The sequence below is a fragment of the Temnothorax longispinosus genome, chromosome 3 (assembly GCF_030848805.1).
Source record: "Temnothorax longispinosus isolate EJ_2023e chromosome 3, Tlon_JGU_v1, whole genome shotgun sequence".
Taxonomy (NCBI): Eukaryota; Metazoa; Arthropoda; class Insecta; order Hymenoptera; family Formicidae; genus Temnothorax; species Temnothorax longispinosus.
In genome coordinates, this window is record NC_092360.1 from 6,973,872 (window position 1) to 6,998,705 (window position 24,834).

General features: G+C 38.1%; 2 protein-coding genes across 4 annotated transcripts; one reads left to right on the plus strand and one right to left on the minus strand.

Moving 5' to 3' along the window:
• Positions 1-879: 879 nt before the first annotated feature.
• LOC139810603 (calcium release-activated calcium channel protein 1) lies at positions 880-22,040 on the plus strand. Of its 3 annotated transcripts, none has more exons than XM_071774294.1 (4): positions 880-1,263; positions 15,127-15,326; positions 18,754-18,882; positions 19,495-22,040. In XM_071774294.1, exons 2-4 carry the CDS (start codon positions 15,159-15,161, stop codon positions 20,020-20,022), a joined length of 825 nt encoding a protein of 274 aa, XP_071630395.1. In that variant the 5' UTR covers positions 880-1,263; positions 15,127-15,158; the 3' UTR covers positions 20,023-22,040. The 3 variants fall into 3 exon arrangements, with proteins under 3 accessions (XP_071630395.1, XP_071630393.1, XP_071630394.1); XM_071774292.1 differs by lacking the exon at positions 880-1,263 and adding an exon at positions 4,663-5,218; XM_071774293.1 differs by lacking the exon at positions 880-1,263 and adding an exon at positions 11,532-11,821.
• On the minus strand, positions 21,625-23,121 carry LOC139809530 (uncharacterized). Its single transcript, XM_071772469.1, has 3 exons — positions 22,946-23,121; positions 22,105-22,397; positions 21,625-21,839 (listed from the first exon to the last, which is right to left on the minus strand). The coding sequence occupies exons 1-3, from the start codon at positions 23,119-23,121 to the stop codon at positions 21,625-21,627; spliced, it is 684 nt and encodes a 227-aa protein (XP_071628570.1).
• Positions 23,122-24,834: the final 1,713 nt, after the last annotated feature.

Sequence of the window (24,834 nt, forward strand, 5' to 3'; positions counted from 1 at the left end):
AATAAAAAATTGACAATTAAGTAAGTACCGCGGGTAATATTTAATAAATCAATCACCGAATAGCGATACACCCTGCATTGTTGTATTAACGTAGAATTATTAATTTTTAGCTGTTTATAACCAACAGAAATAAAGATTAGATCAGGAACAATGAATACAGTTGGAAATTTTACTTTGATGTATTTACTGGCTCGTCATTCATCTTGCGAGAGCGCCTTGTCATTCAAATACGAATGACACCAAATTCTTGTGAGAAATCTCAATAGCGCAGAGTGATGTTGAAAGACGGCATAATGATGCCCATTTTGGTCTATTGTTGTCTATTAGACGTCCTTAGACGTCGCTATCGTGTCACTGTCTACCTGAGGTTTTTACAAGGAAGATAATGAAGAAATGATGACTTCAACTTCCGAAGTCATCATGTTCATTTTCATGAAATTGGGTATCATTTGTAATTTACATGCTCAATTGATGACGTCAATGTATCAAGCAATATTCTGCCGATTGAATTAATCGTCAATTTAAAGTTAATCGGAGAGGCCTTTAGTCGAGGCTGTCCTAAGGGCGATTTTTAGTTTTACAATTCGCCTTTTAGTTATAATTCGCACTCTAATCTTTCTTTCTCTGCGTTGAGCAACAAAAGAAAAAATAATTATATCCATGTTAACGAAACGGTAGCGGGTAGAGGTATCATTCGACAAGTTAATTGCTCGGTTAAGTTAGTTGGAAGTTAGTTGGAGCCATCTTAACACATTGCCTCGAATTGTAAAAGTATAAGCGCCGTATGACGGACAGTATGACGCGCAACTGCAAGTGTGTGCAAGTGCCGCGCATCTGTCTATATATCGCGGGTACTGGCCGTTCGGGGTGGTTCGGGGGTTGCGACGAGGAACTTAAGGAAGGTCGCGACGTGACTGCTGACGTTGACGTGTCGATCAGCGAGCTCGACGTGGTGCGAACGCGGTTCCCTCAGTTCCCCGTTCCCAGACGGTTTCGACAGTTTTTCGCGAGTCAGCTCCAAGTCATTTTCGCGAGGCGGACCGAGGCGCCTCGCGTGCGACCGCGACCGACCGCGTAGCGAAGCATGCGAATCGGACGATCGTATCCCATCGGCATCGTCGAACGCCGTCGTGTCCCACGGGAAGGAGGAGCAGGAGCGAGCGAAACGTGCGGCGGCGGCGACGGCGGCGACGGCGGCAGGGTCGATACGTTGACTTCAAGGGCGCGCGGATCACCCACGCAGGGTCGCGGGCCAGCCTTTGCGTAAGTCAGATTCCTCGAAAATGATACACCCGTTTTGTACTATCTGGTGGACACAGGCATGTGATATATAAGGCGATTGACGTGGTAGCCTGGTAGCTGATGGCTCACGAAACGGATGGAGTTTGCCGCATCGCGATCGGACGTATAGGTTATGTTTCTCTGATATAATTTGACGACGCTGGTTCAAACATGTAACGAAGGAAAGGGGGAATGTGCGTACGCGTTGGAAACTGATTTAGATTTTTTATGACTCCGTTTATATTATTTATAATTTATATTACTGCGATAGCTAAAATCTTTTATGCATTTTTATAATTAATTTTGATATGTATTTTGAATGATATACTCGGAAGAATTAATTAGATTTGTCGTTGTGCATGTGTGATTTTAATCTGTGTGATGCGGTGGAGTAAATATATGTTGGAGTTCATGCGGCTTTTTAGCATGAATATGACAAATATTGATCTTCCATGTATCCACAGACTTATTTATTATGCATGCGTTTAAAATGTTTTGAGAGAAAGAGAAATAGAGAGAATGTTTGTGTATTTTTATATCAAATTTCGTTTAACCGGTTTAACTAAAATATTCTGTGATGCATTCAAAGTATAGACTGCTGTTTAGCGAAAATTTCACAGAAGAGAGTTTATTTATTCCAGTTCTTTTTGTGGCATTTGGAACTTAAAAGCTGTTGACGAAGAAAGAGATTTTAAATTACAATTTTTTCTAAACTTTTTTGCGGGTGAAGTTTATTTTGCAACGGAAATTTAATGCTAATTTACAACTTATTGACCTATACTGACATATGATATTTTGGCAGACGTAATTTTTTATTTAAAATTTTAACATTGCGAAATTAATTTCTGAATTATCAAATAACGAAAATAAAATATAACTTAGTTTGCATTTTAAATAATAACTTCTTTGCTACATCCATGAAGAACATAAACATTTTATTTTTTTCTTCTATGCCTATGACGCAGGTGTTCTTATTTATATACTAATTGCATTCATAACATTAATAACATTACGAATTCCAAATCCAGGAAATATCGTTTGATAGTTATTAATATCTATTAATATCTTTAGCGCGATCAACAAAATTCCTCAACGATTACATCTTCACTAGATTTATATAATCTTTTAGAATACATAAATTCGAACGGGAAGACGTATACAGAGAGATTACTTTTCCTTTCACATTTTGTCGGTATCCGTATATAATTTTGCGAATTAAATAAGTTGGCGCGAAAGTAAACGCGAGTTCTATTTTTGTCATAGCGCGACATAAAACAAAATCACATAAACCTTCGCAAAAATTTGTAAACTTGACATCAAAGCTGAAGAGTATTTGTAGACATGTCAGAAACTCTGACATAAATACTCGTCAGATTAAATAACGACGCGATTTACGGATTTAATTACGCAAGAGACCTGCGTCTGACACACCCACTTACAATCAATCATCTCGATGACATAATATTGATAAAAAAAAACACCCAGCGCTGCTTCGGGAAAAATTCTACTATACAATGTCAGGGAGTTCTTACCATTCTTAGGGCTGGTTGTTCCAGCCTGTTGCTAAACTACCTAATAATTAAATCATATGTATGCCTTTGTTCATCCTTTACATTGGACAAAGATAGACATGTGATTTAACTATCAGGTAGCTTACCAATAGGTTGGAACAACCGGTCCTTACTATTGTTCCTTGAGCCTTTCAGTTTAAAATAAGAACTTTTCAATCAATATCAGATTCGATTAATTGGAGCAAAAAGTGACGAACGAGGAACGTTTACAAAATTGTTCTCGTTGATTTTGAGATATTTTTATTTTATCCTGTAAAATTATTTACTAGATAGCTGTTATTTCAAAATCTTTCGCACGAAACGATACTTAAGGGTGTCGGGGTAGTTAAGAGCGATTGTTGCCGATGTTAATGGTGCGTTAACTCGGCTCGTAAAAGCTAGCCGGGTGGAACGGAGGGTGTCGGCAAAAGCAACGACAAGAAGGGGTCAAATTAAACACTCTGCAAGATTTAAGCCAATGGATACGGTGACTATCATCGCACCTGACGCTGATCGACTGCAATATTGATGCAGTCAGATTTTTTCGCAGGCTGATTGTGAGATATAATACTTCGTTGGGCTTAAAACCCAATGGAATGTAATTTCAATTGATCTCGACGCATGAAATTGGTCTCTATATTTATTCGTGACCAACAACTGATTATGGCTCGTTGGAACGATTGAATCAATCATTGGAAACGATTAAATTTCTACGAGTTGAAATCTCGATGCTGTAAACATGCGGAGTATTCTCCACGCCAGTTATAGTAGCGTACATGCATTTTTATAGTTTTGCAGCATTTTTATCGTTTTTTAATTTGTTAGAAAATATTCCAATTTCAATCTCAACATATATGTGATTATTTTTATTTGTATGTACGCAACTCGGAGGAAATATTTCGTCCTGACGCTATCGACCCCTCTTTAAGCGATCGCTTTTTTTTATATAATTATCACGGTGTTATGACGTAAAGCTTGAACTTCGATATTTAAACTTTAAACGATAGATATAGGGCTGCATTCTCCACTTATCGCTCACAACGCTCGCGAGCATCATTTCATCCTTGTTTAACATTTGACAAACAACAAGGATGAAATGATTCCACGAGCGTTGCGAGCGATAAGTAGAACGCACCCATATAGTTGCATGTGCACAAATAACAATATTTTTTACTGTGATATTTTTTTATCGAACTTCATTAACCACCAACAATGTCAATTAATCTTTTAAGGAGTGTGATTGGTTCTGTAACAAACTGAATTTTTAACGAGACCGTTGTCAACCAAGAAAGTTTGAAAATAATGCCAGGCTTCCCTTAGCTAAGATTTTCGGATCGCCATGTAACAGTTGATTCGAAAACAACCTTTTCTCACATCACCAAAAAACACCAAATAACAATTTCTTGTTTTATTAAATAATAACGGTCGAACTAATGAAGTTACAGGAAACAGCTCGGAATCGGCAGCTTACTTAATCTCGCGTTACTTTTGAAATTTGCCATTAATAATATTTATATCGTCTATCGGGATACCTCGTGCGTCTGATTGCATACTTATCGCGAGATAAATCATGTCTCGCGGTGCCGAACGGTCCACTGCGCCGGCCCGCGTTGTTGCGGCAATCGTCGTCGATCTGCCGTTGCGCGCTTTCACGACGCGACGCGACGCGTGATAAGCGACAAGCGAGAAAGACGGAGAGAGAGAGAGAGAGATTCCAGTTTTCTCGGTGACCGGTGTACCGTTGCTTTCCACGCTCAACTGACACGGCCGGGCCGTGGCTTTTCAACCGATACTCCGAACGAACGGCCTTTCGAGAGCAGCGTGCCAGTCGGCATTCGCGAGCGTAACGCGTACAGCGCGTTTCTTTTCCGCTCCGAGGGCGCGAAGCGGTTTCCGTTCTTGCACGGATTCCTGCGTTCCGCGAGTGTTAACGGGAGTTCCCGGGAGTCGCGCTCTTCCCGCTGGACTCACGTGGGCGATTCACGCGGTGTTTCGCGGCCCAATCCCCTTTCCATTTATCGAAGTAACGCGTTAGCGCGCATCACGGTAAAGTCGGTATTTCTGTATAGTTCTCGGCGCGAGTTAGTTCGGATTTCTCTGTGCTATAAATACCGAGAGGAATGATATTTATAATGTTTAATCGTGATAATGGAATTAAACGCCAACATGCGCCGCGCAGAATACATTTCCGCGTATCTATAAAATTTGAAACCGTATCGAAAAATTTCCGTTGTCATTAGTTTTATCTTCGATTTATTCGGTATACGAATAACTGTTGCTCGCGAGGCTCATTTCTAATTCCGAATACGTAGTTGCTAATATTGCGACCCATTTCGCGCTTTCCTTTGCGAACATGGAACCCCGTCGACGTGTTGATATCGGCACCTGTAAGTTCTTTTAAAAATTTTTTAAAAACGATTTTATCTCTATTAATTTTACTTCTTTATCATTTTGCTAAGCTCATTGGTTTATCATTAACAAAAATAAGCTCGATTTATCCGATATATCTGTAATTATTTATATTTTTAGTAATATACGCCAAGTTCAAAATGCGCTCGTCATAGAGTTATAAATTTTCCGTTGAAGAAAAAGATTATCTACATATAATTGCGAATGTTTATCATCGCATTCTTATCTTTTTAGTTTACCTTGCATTGTTTCTGTGCAGAGTGCAAAGTACGTGTGTATATGTTTAGTTATCGAATGCCCTTCGCAATTTTTTAAGATATCGTCGTAACAACGTCCGGTTTCGTGAAGGTAAACGATAGTCGAGAAGTTTAGTCGCTAATGAGGCACAGTGACTTTGCGAAAGACTCGCCAATTGGAATTATTACTCGTTTCTCCTCTCGTTCGAGCCCGGCGTTGAACAAATTTTCGTTTCGGGTTTTCCTCGGTATCGACCTCGAGAGAAATCAAAACAGTCCGCGACTGTATTCTCGTGTCTGTAAGTTAAGCGCACATGTACGAAATAGACTTTTCAATCACAGCACAGCTTGTATAATTGCTCGTAAGTCGTGCAATAACAGGATACCGCGAATAATAGGCTGCCAACGTAACAATAACTCGCGTACTCGCTACTCTGTCCAGTCATCTTCGACGCGAAGACAGGAGTTCCCGAAAAATGGGCATTCTTGAGTATAATATGGTAAACGTCTCTGGACGTTGATTAATCGCGCGCGAAGAAAGAACGGAAAGGCCTTAATTAAGATTCTACGATAACACCACCGCTGTAATAAATATCACCTCGCATTTATAATCTACGCCATTCCCATCTCGCGTTGCACTTCTCCTGAACTGGTATTTATTGCAACATCGCCGGTATTATTATTTATCCTTCCGCGGCCTCAATTCTCGAGATTGTGTATCGCATATCCCGTTATGTTTCTTATGTGAGATTATTTTGAGGACGAAAATAGAAAATGTTTTGATTAATTTAATTATGTGTATTGAGAAAAAAATATTTAGATAAAAAAATTATTTATCTAGATTGTTGCCAAGAGCTTATTTACTTAATATAATATACATATTTATGCAGAATTAGGTATTTATTTTTACTTAATTTAAATAAATATATTTAATTCTAAATAAATATGTGTATAAATATGTGTGTATTATATTAAGTAAATAAGCTCTTGGCCACAATCTAAATATATATTTTTTTGGATCTAAATATTTTTTTAGTGTGGAAGAAATAAAAAAATCGTTAATTTACAATGTTAATTAGCAATTAGTCAGTCAGATAGATAAATATCTCATAAATGTCTTTTATATAATAAATTATTAATTCAAGGACAAGAGAATGTACTTTTACGTCATGTTTCCGCGAAAGAAAGAACGTATCCTGGTGGTCCGAGCATCTTTTAACTATTAGGTATTCAGCTCATTGCAAATATAAAATTAACAGTCATAATGACACGTGAATCATCGTCGCGTTCACGAGAGATCAATTAATGGCATTCGGCCTTTTTCGCTGAACGATCCCGACGATCCCGTCAACTCGCGCGAGAAGAACTTCTCGACAACGCTGTTTATTGATTCAGGCTTCGACGGGTTTTCACAGAAAACATCGGCCGCGTAGTATCTACGAAATTTATTTATAATCGATCGTAACCGTAAATCATCTGCAAGTCACGACAACACACTGATCCTGATCGTTTCGCTTACTGTATCTGTTTTAAGTAATAACATTGAACGCTTTGCCTATTAAAAATACATAAAATAATGATTCAATAGAAAAAATGTTATTTAAAGAAAATATATACAGAGTATATACAACATACATATATGTAAGTAGCCATTCCTTTTTACTTTTTACTTTACGTTGAAAAGGATAGACCAATAAAGTTCAATTTAATACTTCAAATCGTTTAACTCTATTTGTGAGCCTAAGCGATAGCTTGTCCAGTCGAACTATCGAGTACGCGCGTACAGAACAAAATAATTGGAGCTTTATCTCGCCATAATTCCTTTTAACTTAAGAGAGATAAAAGGAAGGCCGTTGTGGCCATTTATTTCGAAGGCGAGATTAAGTGGGGCACCCCCGTAATATTTTTTGCAAGGAGTGCATGTCGGTCTTTCGTTCGTTACGAGTAGGTGTCAAATAGATCAGACAGACCGCGCTAACTATAACTAGGCTACCGGGGATGCCCTGACCCTGACTACCCACGGCAAACGAACGTATCGTCTTCATGGCGTAAAGAGTAGGCGACCGCATCCTGGACGGCTGCCATCGGGAGATCTAAATAGAACTACCTACCGTCTTTTCCGACGGCGGGACGACCACTTGCATGCGGCCGTTTCAATAGATTCCGTTCCATCGCGTCGACCATTTGCGCGAGAAGTGCGAACGTCTCATTAACCGATGGATGAATAACGATCCTAAAACTGTAGTTGCGCATATAGCGTGGGTGCGTCCCCCATCCCCCGTCTTAACCGCAAAATGTCTACACTGCTGAACGTTCAGACTACTATTCTGGTACAAAGTGGAGCGCTATATGCCTGCCAAATGTACGTTACATTGTATATGAAATTATTTTGTTAAAATAAGAACTGATGCATCTTGACAGCATGAGATATTATTTCTCCATGCATGCGGGTTCCATATGCATATTTTTTCATTGTAACGGTTTTGTTTTCGTTAATGATGCCGAATTATTTAATTTAAGACCTTTGACCTTTTACTAAACTTTAATAGCACATTTAAAATTTAAATCAACAGTATATTTCAATTGTCAAATTTGAACTATTGATAGGACTTTTTATTTTTATTTGCGTCACCATCTGCGTGGTTATCAGCTGTTTCTTTCAGTTGCTTCAGTTGTTACTGCTAAAGTTGTTACGTGAATGAGTAAAGGAAATTTGATATTTTAATCTAAGGAGAGAGGTATATCAAAAACAAACTGCGAGAACGAGAGAATAATAAAACACATCGAGACAATATTCGATAAGCTTAGATCTGGAATATACTCTATAATCTATAACTTTCGTTATGTCTAAACCTACTGGCCACTTTATTATTATGACAATCTAGAATTTTGAGATCAAATGGAAAAAATATTAGTCAATAAAATTTTTCGATAATTACGTGCTGTTCCGTTACTTTTTTATCACTTTATTTTCCTTCTCATAATTTTATTTTTTATCGATTCTTCGAACGTGTTTGACATTTTACACACTAATGCGAAATGTTTGAAATCTCTTCTCAGAAAAAATATTGTAGGAAACCTCGAGAATTAACGAGAGCATCCGTATCATATTTCTAGCTGTTTTATAACGTTGAAGTTTGAAATATCTGCGCAACTCGGCGAAATAAAATTATCTTGAAAATGATCGTTTGATTAGTTCGAACTACGTATGTCGTTCTAGGACACGGGATAGGAAGTCGGCGTATAGTGCTGACGTGTACTATTGTCAGGAGTCACGAAAACATATCGTTTTGTAAAAAATGAAGAAATAATAACGTATTTTTTCTGCTTTTGTGTGTGTTAGACCTGATAAATAAAAGTGCGGGCACACACGTATGTGACGTAATGCGCATTTATGCTTAAACGTGCCACGTGCCTGTCAGAAACAAAGTCGGGTAATTTGTGGAAAAAGATATCGCGTCTATGTAATTTATATGATGGCGTCACACACGTGCCCACTTAGTATAAATGCAGTTTCGTAATTTCTACAAAGAAACATACGTGCTGTCAATGAAGCTTGACGCTCCCAAACCTCGATATGCGCAAACTTCGAGCTGTGCAGATATTCGTTTGAAGAGCGATCATGTATCAATCGATTAACGCTGATTTATTTAATTAAATCGAGTTATTTAACTTGCGTCAAACATAACATTTCGTTATGTAGATCATTATTGACTAAAAAAATTCTCAGTGTCCATAGCAATCAAAATGAAACTCTCCAGTAAAAGATGCTTTGTGTTTTAGATATCTGAATTTGCTTGCAGCATTTCTATTATATTCTTTCTTTTTTTTTGTTAATAAAGAGATGGAGTTTTTAAAAGTTGTATAAATCTTACTGTTTCTATGTATAAAGCTGAAGTATCTTAAAAAATATGGGTTGGAGAAATATCACGAATATTCATATAAAAACGGACTAATGTTAACTGCGAAATGTGCAAGAGAAGCGCTAAAAAGGATATAATTGAAAAATGTGTATCTCGCAATGATAAAAAAATCAGCATAAAATTTTATATGAGTTTTAAACTTTATTTAAAAAGATGTGAAAATATGGACAGTAGAAAAGACATAATTTAAGGTAACGACGAAAACGTGTTAAAAAAGATTAAATTAAAATTAATCCGTAGTAATGTTCAAGTACCTTTTTAAAATGATATTCCTCGATTATCGACTGATATTACCATGATATTATCGATTGATGAGTGTAAGAAATAAAAATCGATTTATCTTAATATGTAATTAATATTGATTCGTTCGAGTCTTATCTTATATATTTAAACAGCAAAATTTCTACTTAAAAATGTTGTTTTCACACAGACAGCAATATAAGAATTGAATTTGAAATGTCCGCTGACATTTTCATGCTTTACCGGAATGAATTCCGCGAACATTTTTTCCAGATAATATTGTTCGTGATTTTCGCGATCTATTACGCCTAACAAGCAAAAGAGTCTACTTACTCTTTGTCTTTTTTTTCCTTTTTTTTAGTGCTGCATAGTGCACAAATGAATCTCGCGACGTGATATCTTGCAAGAACGTTGCGTCAACACAAGGAATAATACGTTTTCGTAATCATAACGATGTCTGCGCCGTGAGCATATATAGCAAACAAAAAAGAAAATTATGTATTTCCTTCCTGTGCTACCTAATTACACCAAGTATTATCTTATTTTCATTTTATTTCTAGTATTTCAGAAATATATACCAGTGCATATTTAAAAGTACAAGCTTACGTTATTTTTACACGTGTGTCCGTTACGTATAATCTACATTTTATACGTTTGCTATTATTTAAAGTACGTGAACTATCATTTAAAGTATCGCGCGCCGCGAAAAAGTACGCAAAAAACACTCGAGATCTTCGCGAAAATATTATTCACGAACGCCATTATTCTTTATATTATTAATATTTATAAACTGAGAAAAAAAATATAAGTTGGTTCAACGAAATGTCTCATTGCGGGGTGCCAACGAAAGATGTACTTATTGCAATAATATTTGCTATTGCAATGTTAACATCATAATTTAATGTTTCAACATCATATATTATTCCCTAGATGTATATTTTTTCTGATTGCTAAAACGTAATCTTTTATCAAAAGTATGCTATATACATAGTTGGAGGATTACCTGTTAGATTCGAATTAATCACAACTTAAATTCTTTGAAATACAAGTTTAGATGGCAAGAAAAAAGATTATAGTTAATAGGACGTATTTACCACCAATCAATTGCGAATTTACTTTCACAAAATGAATATGTATAGTTGCCGCAATGATTTTTGTAATTGATAAGACATCGTAATTAATAAAATTGCATTATTTTACTTAAACATTTATTTATTTATTATTTATTTATTTATAGTATATTTTTAAATAACACAGATGTTATTGAATCAACAATTTTTTTTCTCAGTGTATTTATACATGATATCGGGAATGAGGCAACGCGCGACAAACATAAAATATGAATTAACGCGGAACGGAAAATAATGTGCAGCGGGAGAACCGCGAATAAGGGGATTGTTACGGTCGTCAAGGAAACGATCATGTCCGAACAATGGCAATAATTCATCTTATTTTCTTTTCTGTCGGGGAACGTGTCTTTTTACTACAGCAATAATATAAGACTGGTCGTTATAAGACTGGAGAGAACGGCTTGTTAAGTGTATTCCAAACATTGTGATTGTTCATCCGCAGATAAGAAGCATATGAATGAACGTCTCTTTTCATATCTGTCTCGTCGAGAGATACTCCGCGGATCGCCCTGCGGTTATTCCCCGTTACGTATGCGATCTTACGTCGCATTGTGTCGGAGATCATAAGAATGTTTCCTCCAACACGCCATGTCACCGCAATCAAACGGTTCGCGCGTCGGCGGACGGCTGGTCGTTCGGCGATCCTCGGCCGGTCTCGGCGGCGTTCGGCGATCTTCGGCCCGCTTCGGCCGCGCTCGGCGTTGTGTTGGCGCCGCCGCGCCGGCCGCTCGCCTCGGCCCGTTGGCCGCGCTCTCGTTCATCTGGTTCATCAGTGCGCTGCCTGCGCTGGTCGGTGTCCTCTTGTGATTATCATTTGTGTCGCGCGTCTTCTTAGCTAGTGCGCGCACGAGCGCGCGCGCTCTAAATTTTCGAACGCGCGAATGGTGTGCCGGAGTCTGTTTTGACCGTGTTCTTGACGTGGACCAACGATGCGATAGCATCCAGGAGAAAGTGACGCGCGCCGAGAGGAGGACCGACAGAAGGAGAGCAGAATGTCGAGCTTTCCGTCCGGCATGATTTCGCGACGTTCGCCGATCAGTGTCCCGGGAATGGTAATAAAAGAAAGAATGGACACCAATCTCTTCCTGATTTATCTTGTCACGTCGTCGTCGGCGCGCACGAGTGACGAGTGCTCCGTTCCGTGCGCGGACTTCCGCCGCTTCCGCGTTATCGTCGATCGCGGAAGAATAAGTTCGTTGTGAGGACGATCGCGGTTCGCTGCGCGCGAGCGACGATCCATCGTATGTCACCGTCACACGGTCTGCGTCTGCGTTAATCGCGATTTAATTCCGTACGCGAGCCGCAACGGCGGCGGAATCGTATACGTGGCGTTCTTTGGACCCCCTGTATTTTTAGTGATATTGGCAACGGCGCGGCCGCTCTTGGATGACGGTGACAACGCGATAACTGTCTTTACAGTTTACGCGAGAAAGCGAAAAGAGACGCGTACGGCCGGCCCGGTAGATTCGCGACCGACCGAAACTCGCCGCCTCGCTTCTATGTTTGTCCCCTCCGATTCGCCGCCGTCTAGGCGGCAGGGTTAGTGGTTACGTATATATCGCGATTTGTTGTATGTTGGTACCGCACCAGTGGCGTAATCAACGGCCGTTGGGTCAAAGTGCCCATGTCAGCGTGTCTGCGATAAAAAAAAAAAAAACGGAGTAGTGAGCGGCAAGTAGAAAAAAGAGGAAAAAACCAGATACGGATCGTTAAGTTGATTATATGTATCGGTGGCGTATGTATCTCTTTGTCTTATGCCTCGTTTGCTCACGGCACGTATTATGCGTTTTATTTTGTAAAATAGTTACCGAACTCGACGAATTAAGACGTAAAATAATGATGCTGTTTAAAATAATCAAGAGTTTTTCAAGTATTTCTATAATACTGTAAAAAATCCAAGTTATTTATTTAGTATAAAAAATGTAAACGTACATTTATAACAAGAATGAAAGCTTTAATTTGCATAAATATTAAATACTAAATATTTGAATATTTCTGAATTTATAAAAAATGTGAAATATAATTTGTATAAATGTACATTTTTTTATAAGTGTGTTTAATATTTGTACAATGGAAATGTATATTTTTATTAAAAATCGTATAATTCGGCACAAACGGTTATCGTAAATCGTACGATTTTTTTCGATCGTATTATTTACGATAATTAAAAATATGAATTTTAAGTATGATTTTCATACAACGGAGATGCATAAAATTTTTGTATAATTTTGTATTTGTTGCTTGTATACTATTTATTATTATACTTTTTAGTGAATGAAGAGATTCAGATACGTCGATTATACGCCACTGTGTACAACGGCGACAGAATAGGACGATTGCACGAATACTAAGGGCGATTATCATTGCCGGTGTGAGAGACGCAAAGCCGTTTTAAATGAATCAGCGTTTAAAATTGTAATCCCTCCGGGCGATAAAACGTATTTGTAAACCACCACCTAGCATGTGACTCTCGCGAGACGAAACAATCTGAACGGATATGGATATATATGAGAATGTAAGGCTGTTGGTTGATTACATCAAACCTATTTTGTTTTTGGTTACATTTGTCCCGATATTTATTTATTTTTAATAAAATAGACTTGCAAGGGTTCATGTCTTAAGAAAAATTTAAAAAAGCGTAAGTTTAAGAAATGAGAAAAGGTGCTATATGAAAAAATTAACATAGTTTATTTCTTTTGTGTCATGCGCGGTTTATCGATCAAGTTCCGCTAATTCATCAATTACCACCGCGAAATTTTCAACGAACAATCGATATTTAAGAACAAAAGAAAGGGATAGCAATATCTACTTCATATCGAATAATCTTATGAAAGTTGAGAAAGTTGAGTTCTTGCTCCGTTTGCGTCGGTATAATTTATCTCCTATACTTCGAAGACGCAGAAAAGACTTAAATTATTCTTTCAAGATTCGAAATAAGTGCAACGCGACTAAAATAAAATAGAAATAATACGACAAAGAAGAAGAATGCGTGTAAAATATAAGACAAATATTAATGTTTCCTTTTTTTAATCACCAGACACACAGATTATATTTGTAATCATATATTATAAGAGATTATTCCGCTAAGTTCGTATTTCTCGGTACGTCCCGATTATTTTCTGCTCCAACTAATCGCGTGGTCAGATCGGCGATCCTTTTCAACCAGCGCTCTCTGGTTTGACCCAGACCGCTTTCCGGCGAGCGTGCATTACATTTTTCGACCTTGCGCGCGTGCTACAAAAACGTATGTGGCGACGAGCGCATTAATTTACGTTCACTGGCCTCATGTCGCGGATTTTCAATCGCTCCAGTTACTGCGATCGGCCGACAAAGCGTACGACTCGCGTGAGCCGTTCAATTGGCACGTTTGTTAAAGCAAATCAAGCGGCGTGTCGCGTTTCGCGATACCGCACCGTCGACAAATCTCCGCCGTATTCTTCTTCGTGAAACGCACGGAGTAAATCACGTAAAAAATAAATAATAATAATAATGCCAATTTTTCTTTTTTTACGACAACACTGATTGAACATTTTTTTTTTTTCAAATTTTATAGGTATAATGTGAGTGTATGATCTTCGTCTTATGAGCGCCAGAAGATCTTTATCTAAGAAATATAAACGATCAGTTGAGATTCAGTGCCGAACTCGAGGCCCGATATAGCAGACGAAATTAATGATCGCAAACTGGCGAGTGAATCAAGGACATATACATATACACACATACATATATCTCTAATTACATTCCTTGGCGCGCTATAAAATGTAGGACACTTCGGCGTCTCGTATTTCGATTTTATCTCACGTGGTTTAAATTGATGTCACGTGAAATCGAAAACGGAGAGGGTACCGGGGCCGTCATCTGCATGTCAACAGCATTGAGTTATGTCAGCGACAGCTTTATATTTCACTTCCTTCAGCGCGCGTTTACTGTCGTACATCGTTAAGAATTACCGTGCGGCTTAGATAAGTGATGATGAGAATAATCAAGATTAATGCGATCTAAAATAGAGAGGAATTTTCGAGCTCCTCTACGGGAGGGAGCGTTACTAATCGTTACTTCTGCCATCGGTCTAAAATCGAGATAATGAAATAAGACAGACACATAAAATTCAAGATGTTGTATACATATTTATACATATTATAATATTATATAAATACACAAGAAGATATATTAAATAGCAAATGCAAAACGTGCAGCATAATTTTCAATAAAATTTCCAAGATATTTTTTTAGCCACTCGAGAAATAAAACAATCGTATTACTGTCCGTCTTCTCGAGCGGTCGCTTCTCCGTAATTGCGCGAGCGCGCGATCGGAAGGCCGATTCATTCTTCTCATTCATTCTGGTTTCGTTGCAGCTCCGGACCGAGCAGCGCAAGGATCAAGCCTGATGTCCGTATGGTCGACCAGCACCGGGCGCAATTCACTGTTTGGCGCGGAGAGCGGCGGAGCGGTGCTCCCCACTTCGCACTTGCCGACCCACGTACACGTGGCGCACGAACACCTGCGCAACGCTGACGGCCACTGCTTTCACAAGCCGTTCCACGATTACTGTCAGGTCGGTAGACTTGCCACCCAGCTGATCCTTTTCCACGGCAGCAGAAATCCTTTCCTCCTCATCCGCATCGCGCCCGCACATCGCACATCGCACGCGTATCTTCCCCGTCGCCGGTTTTCGTTCTGTACTGCCGCCGCATGCCACTTCGATATCTCGCGCGCGCGTCGCTTTCCATTGTGTCATTATTATTCTTGTTCCCGGTACTTCGTTGTTGATTTGAGTTAATTGATGTTTTTTTATTTTATTGATTGCCGGAGAAGATCGCAGGAACGTTAAAGATTACGTAGTTCTCTTGATGGCTGAGAAACGATCTGTTGTTAGCGTATTGAAATGTTGTGTTTTAAAAGTATAATGATATTTGTACGAGATATAAATATTTCCGATATAAATTGTGAATGGCTGCGTTGCAACATTCAGATAAAAAATTGTCTACTTCTGTATAGCGATTATATGAAATATTTAACATTTTAAAAATAAATAATTACATTTATTTATTTAGTTATCTTTTCAAGTTGTATTTTTTTTTTATTAATATGCTAGACTGAGAAACGTATTAACATATGTAAAAGTAGAGTTTTCTTGAATTAGAATGTGTTTTTTATTACACAGATTGGATTGAACAAATCGATAATTAAAGAGATGAATTAAATAACTATTAAGTATGTTAATTTTTTAAATTAGTGAACCACTTACGATAAAAACATTCAATTATTTTTTTATCTCATTACTCCACAAAATAACGTCTAAATCACCCATAAGCTTTCACCAAATCTAATTGTTGCGTAATTGCAGAAATAAGAGTAGAGAGTAATTGAGATTTTTTTTAAATACACATATTTAAATACATAATGTATATTTTACATTTTTTTAAATCTTATTCTGCTATCAAAGGATTCCAATATGTTACGGAGAAATTGAGAAGTGTTTGACAGTAAGATTGTGACTATAAAAATATACATTAGATTTCTCATGATTCCAGCGTACGTTTTCATTGCGCCCGTAATAATAGATCTGTTTTCTTCGTAGTCACAATATTGCCTTTAAACGCCGCTTTAAAACAGGAATTAAGAACGATATAAACAATACCGATTTTATAACTGAAAATCTATTGATATATAAATATTGATGTAATTAATTAATTTATATACGTTATTTCTTTCTTGCAATGTACGTCTCTCTTGTGAAATGTACGTCAAGTACATTAAAAAAATTGATTTGTTTGATTGGTATTGAGAATAATACTGAAGTTAGTATATTGCCGAGAAATTATATTATACATATATCAGTACTACAAATATTTTTATCAGCATTTGATATCTAATACTGGTATAATTAAAGGCTTCCGGCGTTGTGGTTTTATAATAACAGAGCTATTGCCGACACCGGTATACAATTGCTAGCGAAATTATTTCGGTATTTCCAGATCTTACTTTAAAATAATACTGCGCATTACATCGAACTCGATCATACGATTAGTCGATCGAGCATCGATGCAATACCGTCAATTTCTGCTTTAATTGCGTTTAATCTCGTTTAACGAGCGACAAATGCATTTTTAACGAGCGACAAATGCATGCCTTTTTAAAATTTTCTCCACTTATCGATTATACGTTATATTTTTTCGAACATCGCGGTTATATCTGACTTTGAGAGCGCGTAATTAATCGCATATTCTTCAATTCTTCACTCTGCATGTGTGTTACGTACGTATTGATAATTATCCGGATGTCGTTCGTAACGATAACGTCGTAATATACCGTACTTCTCATTTTTTTTCTTATTTGCATGCCGCAGAGATCGAGTCGCCGAGTCGCCTTTATACTCGCAATTCACGGCAAAGTGGTTTTATTGAAAACAAAATATTTCCAATATCACTGATACACCCCCGTACGTTCGACTGTATGATGTAGATTGTAGACTTTAAATCATGTTAGTTAAACTAATCTTTGTTACGATAAGAAAATTTATGTGCATTTATTTCTTTGAGTGTGCCGCATGTTTGATTGCTGTGTTTGATTATTGCGATACTATTAGGTAAACATACGTATCTACAAATATGACGCAAAGTACGCGACCTTCTCATCATATACGCAACCTCTTGTTTTTATTTATTGATATACCTAACGTATGCCTCGTCGTGTACGCCGACCACGCGTTTGTAATCACTTGTTCATTGTTTACGAGAAAAAACAGACTTGATGGAAGAAACGTGAATAATCCGTACAAGTCGGGCCGATGCAACTCGCGAGTAAGCGCGAATGCTCGAAAGTGCTGCCTGTGTACATTCATCAAGTTGTCGAAATACGCAGATTAACACATTGAGTATATCTCTTTCTTAGCTGTAAAAACAAACAAAAGACTGGCATCGTGTGACAAACGTGTTTCTTTCTCGCTCGCCAGTCGCTATCTTCAACACGTATTCAAACTGACTCAATGGTAACATCTCGTGGGTAGAAAAAGACAACTTATTTAATTATTGTCTTCTTCACGTTCGTATCGTGTTGATATTTATTTATTATTATTGTTTAAATCGTCAGACTTACGAGAATACAGATCACACGAACGCCAAGAATCGAGAATATCTCGAGAGCGAACATTTCGCACATCTTGTGGCAAGATGCTTGTAAGTGTCGCGATATTTTACAGTGGGAACACATCGTTCAGATTATTTTCTATCTCGCGTTACGTACGCTTTTTACGTGACTTTTGCATCATCTTCTATTTAACGTGCTTGCGATCTCGTTAACTTTGGCCCCTGCCCAAACCGGAAACCTCAACCGCGCGAAGATCGGCGACCGCGAATCGAATCGAGTAACATCCGGCCTTTCCGGCGTACGTATGAAACATTACAGCGAAACGGCTCGAGTCACGATGTAAAGTCCCTCGTGCATGCATCAGCGCAAGTACCCCCCCGAAACGCACGTGATGTCTTCATGTATGTGTACGCATGTTCATGCATGTAGCGTTAAGCGTATGTACGTGTTTCTTCTTCCTCGCCAGACCTCCCGCAAGACGCACGGCAGTCGATCCTGTCGATCTCGTCATAACGTATCAGCCGCCGCACGTCTCTCGTCTCTACGTTTTTCATTAATTTTCCTTATTATTTGTTTCGTTCAGCACCCGTTGGTTTTTTGTCCTACTACTGCGGGACTTTTGGCAAGTTCTCCCCCGTTGGCACCGACGTTGCCATCGATCTTCCGGTACGTGCCTCTCTTTCTTACTCGTGCTTAAGCTTCCACGTTGAGTTTACCTTCTCCCTTCCCTCCCTCCCTGTGAGATCGCAAGATCAAGTGTCGCAAGTGTGCTTTAGTATCCCCCTCTCCCTTCCTCTCCCGTTCCTCGGTGAGACAATGAGAACGCGAGATCGCGGCCCTTCCGTCCGACCCGAACTAATTTGCCATCTCCACGTTCGTTTTGTTCGCCACAGTCGACGATGTCGCAAGCGGGGGATGGTCTTCACACGCCGAGCTACTTGTCCTGGAGGAAACTGCAGCTGAGCCGCGCGAAGCTCAAGGCGTCCAGTAAAACGTCGGCCTTGCTCTCCGGTTTCGCTATGGTAAGAGAACGTCGCTCGCAAAAGCGTATCGGACCTTCATTTAGACCGTTTCCAACAGCGACAAGTTTTTATCGCGAACTCTGCGTTCACAGATCGACGCGCGTCCGCATCCTCCGCGATTAATTGATCGAGATAACTGTAATAGAGTCTATCGTTTGGTTTTGTAACCATTACACGGAAATGAAAAAAAATCCCCTGTGAACTGAAGAGCATAATTCCGGAAGCGATTTGTATTGTTTTCGGATTAAACAAGCTCACGCGAATACTTATCTCAATCGAATATCGCGCAAATAAAAGGTATTTACGCGCGCATATAAAATTGCAATTCTCATTTTAATATTAAGTATTATTTAACATTAAATATTATCAAAATATAGATATTTATTTAAATATTTTTGGAAAGCAACTCGCAGTTTTGTGTCATACGTTTTCAATAAGTTTTGCTTCTTTCCCATCGTATGCGGCGAGTTTGCGGAATCTAAATGCGTATTTAACGGAAAAATTAGCATTTGTTGATGATAATTCTCGTTTCTCGATGACGTGTACGTCGAATGATAAATGCGTCGAGGTAATTCCCGAGACTGGATTAAGGATCTATTATACTGTTCGCAGGTCGCCATGGTGGAGGTACAGCTGAATGCCGACACATGCGTTCCACCGGAGATGCTGATCGCCTTCGCCGTGTGCACGACCTTGCTCGTGGCCGTACACATGCTGGCGCTGATGATATCCACGTGTATACTGCCGAACATCGAGGCCGTCTGTAATCTCCATAGCATAAGCCTTGTGCACGAGTCACCGCACGAGCGTCTACACTGGTACATCGAGATCGCGTGGGCATTCTCCACTTTGCTGGGCCTCCTTCTGTTCCTGTTGGAGATCGCGATACTCTGCTGGGTGAAGTTCTATGACATCTCGAAGGTTGCCGCCTGGTCGGCCTGCATAGTGCTGATACCGGTGCTGATAATATTCCTCGCCTTTGCGATACACTTCTATCGAAGTCTGGTCGCGCATAAGTACGAGGTTACGGTGTCCGGCATACGGGAGCTTGAGTTACTCAAGGAGCAGATCGAGTCCACGGACGTGGAGGGTAGAAACGGCGTGAATCTCTTGCAGACCCCGGTAACGCATATCGTTTGAATCGGTCTTCGGAATTTTCCCTGCCGCCGGAATTGGACTCGTGAATCGAGCGCGACAAGAATTTCCGCTCCGCGGAACGCGGCGAGAGAGAGAGAGAGAGAGAGAGAGAGAGAGAGAGATCTTTTATATGACGATGTGCTGCGATGAGTGTTGGCAACGTTTCTTGGAGGCCTCTGCCAGAAAAGGGAGTCTTTCGAGCGTGAGCCATTCGAAGAACATGACAGACAGCCGTTTTCTTCATACATATCGGCGCATATGCGCTACAGATGTTATGAAGATTCGGTCAACAGATAAGATCTTCCTTTTTTTTTATACGCGTGTTCTCTGTGATGTAAATTAGTATAAGCGCGATGAGACTTCGTTCGTCTGCACGATGCGCGCGTTACGAAAGCATCGTGTCGATTTTGGAAGGTAACGAAGTTCGATAACGTCGTTATATATGTAGACACAAAACACATTCCTTCATTCGCGTTGCGACTTAAAACGTAGGGAGAATAATATGTTTTAGGGATAATGTGAGATTCGCGTGTCATCGCCGTGTACACTGACCGGCAGGAATGCCTGGACATTTTGATATGTATATGATATATATGTACATGTATATGTATATGTATTATGTCCAGGCATTCCTGCCGGTAAAGTGTACAAAAGGCGATAATACAATAGCCTGAATTGTCGAGAACTGATTAATTGTGCGATTAATTGTGTACTCGAATGTACTTATCTTTTGAAAAATGCATGTTCATCCAAGAAACGCGATCGACTTTTATATTTCTTAAATATTTTGGCGTTATGACGTCAGACATGTATCGATAACGCGTTCTGTCACAAAAATTTTCCATCGCTGACACGAAAGTCGATATCTTTCTTAAATAGAGATCTAACTCGCAGTGACAGCAATTTCCCTTATCATTCTTCAACGCGCAAGTACATAACTCTCAAATACACGTGTTACGACTGCCGTAAAAATAAGGAACGATATGTCAGCAAGCGGCGAGACTCGGATGTACGCGACATCGCTTGAAATATTACAAAAATGATCGCGAATGAAAGTCGGGAACGTGTATGTCTTATTATTTGTATCCTGGTAAAAAAAAATTCTTATATTTTTTCAGAAATTTTCTAACAATTTCTCATATTTTAGATTTATGAAGAATTTTGAAATAAATATGTCAAAATTTTCAAATACTTTCAGAAATAACTGAATGAGAATTTTTGGAATATTTCAGTATCTGTTTGTATGAAAATTTCCAATAAATTGCGTGAATTTCTCATATTCAGAAAAAATCTGAAATATTGCATTATTATTTTTATTTCATTATTTTGTCTGAGTTGTTCTAAAAAACATTCCAATTCGTGTAAAAATTCTGAGAAAATCTTAAAATTTTTATAGAAATTGTGATTAATAATATGAAAAATTTATTTTTCCACCAGGGTACGTACCGTTTGGCGTGCGAAACGCGCTGATCGGAGTGATTGCCAAAATAAAAAGTCGTACGTACGAAGTTCGCCGCGAACGCGGAAAAGACTAGTGAAACATGAAACATGTATGTTCAAATCGATCTAGAGAAAACGTAAACGAGACGACGTGACGCAATATGATTATAAGTGTATCGCTGCTTGACCGTTTATCCTTGAAATGTATAATGTCGGATGTAAAGCTGGCGGTCGGCAGTCGACGTCCTCTATCGTGCTGTTCACGCAGACGTCATTCTCCCAACGACCCTCTTGCACTTGACGTCTGTCTAGGTGGTAGAAGACACCCCGACCTTCCTTCTTGCCATTTGTAAACTGACCCTCGTAAAGATTACCGTTTTCTATGAGGATTTTAAGATAAATATTTATGGGAATTTCTAAGTAGTACATAGCGCTTTGAACGAGGGACGGCGTGATTCCGAGTTCACAATGTTCGCGAGCGCCGAATACGAGAATAAAATCAAACACAAAGCGGGCGCTAAGGAAGATGTATCACCTTTTGTTCTATGTAATACGTAATTAAAAAGAAATTGATAAACATAGTCGTAAATTCTAGACATATATGTATATGTATACTCTCTTTTTTTAATTAATAATACTTGCAACCTTGAATAAGTATCCCTTCTCCATGATAACGATCGTTTAACCACGTGCCCTGGTAATATCCGCTGCCACACTTGTACCAAATCCGGCCGTAACCGTCCCTCTTGTTCTCCCGAAACGTGCCTTCGTAATAGCTGCCGTCCTTGTACCAATTGCTTCCAAATCCATGCTTCTTTCCCCTCGCCCAGTCGCCGGCGTACATTTTGCGCACCTCACCGTCTTCAGTGATTTTACTGAGGACGCCGTAGCCATGTCTCAGGTCGTTATACCAGTCGCCTTCGTACATCCAGCCGTAGCTGCGAAGGAACAATTCCTAACGAAATAGTGAACGAAATATCGCCAGCTTAGATATACATGATCTCGCGGTCTCTAACGAGAAATTATGTATATAATATAGCATATATTCGATTATAATTTCAGAATTATATTAAATCGATACGCAAAGCAGGCATTCTATCCTCTTATACAAATAATTGTTGTTACATATTTAGCGAAAGAAGATCCTCATAATAGGGGAATTACGAATAGAACAGTTTCTTTGACGCTCAGATTGTGTATCGATATTGTAAAATTTATAATTCTTGTTAATATCTTTTTTTATTCCTTATATTAATTGATATAATTAAAACGTAGATATGCACTGCTCAATATTTTCATAGAAAGGAGTGCAACACTTACATTCTATAAAAAAGATATAGAGAAAAAAATATCACGGTTATTGTATTAAAAATAATAATTTTTTTACGCGTGTTTTGCTGTATGTAGAGATATTTGGTAAAGCGAAATTGAGATTATTGGGCTTAAATGGACGATAAACTTTGAGGGAACATAATCTTCATAACACCTGTTGACTCCTATGCCTTTGCCCTCTCTCTTATCGTTTCTCCATTCGCCCTTATAGTGCGCTTTGGCGATACGTTTCGTCTCTGGGAAATATATAGCGTGGCGCCAGCCATTTCGCTTGCAAACCTCTGCTCGCTGTTCGCACCATGTGGTTCGCTGCGGCTTCAAGAACGGCATCGCGCCGAATATTCGTGAAGAAAACTTCTCAATTTGTCATTCCGCGAGCGATCAACAATATTCACAGATCGAGATAAAAACTGCGTAATTCACGCCGTACGATGCGTTATAGTGTGTGCAAGAAGAAAACAATTGCATTTTATTTTGTAAAATATATTTGGTAAAATACTCGAAAAAACTTTAAATTTTCCTCCGTGCTTATTCGATATACGCTTTGTTATATTTTTTTAATTTTATTTTACGTATTTAAAACTATGTATACTTCGCGTGCATCACTGAAAATGTCTCAATATACGGATTAGAATTTAAGAACTCTTTGTATTTGTTATCTTGAATTTTCGTTTTGATTCTATTTTCATATTCGGAAGTCCCAAACCCCTTTAAAAATAATTATATATTGGTATATTTTCTAAAAAAAAAAGAAAAAAAAAGTTAACTTAATTGGTGGTTAATTCAATCGACAAGATAACTATATATATAGTTCATCGTCTCTAATTTTCTTTACATTTTTCGGATAAAAAATTAATAATTTTATCCGTTGGTAAAAGATTAGATGATGTTACTTCTTAGACAACACGCATATCTAAAAGACATCTTCTCTTTTAATTTTATTTTGCACTTTCTTATTAGTTAGATTAATTACACAGGCCAACAAAAAAAATTTTTGTCAAGTGTTTCGTATAGATTTTCGGTTACAAAAACCAATACCGCATTCCAAATTGTTCAATCACATCAGATCTTAAAATTATTTCGATTTTTTAAAATGGGAAATCAGCAATTTATAGGGAAAAAATAATAAATATAATATAAATATAAATAAATATAAATATAATAAATCACTAATCTCGTCAATAAAGTAATAAAAATGGATAAATGTTCGATTTATAGTATATATGTATATGTATTGCATTGATTCCTTATTAGCAAGGAATAATAAACTTTGTAAGCCTGTGTGATTAATCTAACTAGTAAAAAAAGCGTAAGATAAAATAAAACGAAAGATCTAATTTATTCTTATTCTCTTTGTACATTTTATTATTTATTATTTCGATGAACCGCGCCCGTATTAATCATTAACGACCCAGCGGTCGGTCAGTCAGGCTACTACTGTGACGCGCATTTTACTGTATGTACATACATACAAGGCATCCAAAATTTAATTTATTAAAAATCATTCAGAGAGCAAGACAGGGGGAATATTTTCCGAGAAGTTAGAAAAAAGAAGTAATTGTACCTATAATAAAAAAAAGGATATAAAGATAAAACAGCAAATTATTGAGAAATTATCGTATGTAAAAGAAATAAAGCTAGTCAATAAATAAAAACAAGTCAATAAATAAAACAGATGGCAGTTGTACTACATACGGAAGTCTCTCAATAATAGGAGAATAATCATTACAAAGATCTAGTGTGTCCTTTTGAAGGTTGATGCCATTCCTTTGTCTTTTAATGTAAAACATTTCGGAGATACCTCATTTTAATGTATGTAATAAATGTACTCATTTTAATGTATGTAATAAATTCTCTATATTTAGGATTTTAACGTTATCCCAATTAAAAAAATTCATGTCCGTTTAATCTGTGTTTAAAATAAACTACGTATATGAAACGTATACATACATATACATACTTATATTATATGCCATGCTTTTTTTATCTCATTACATTGGAAAATGAGCTGGATAAGCTAAAAGCTCATGTCGGAACAAACTT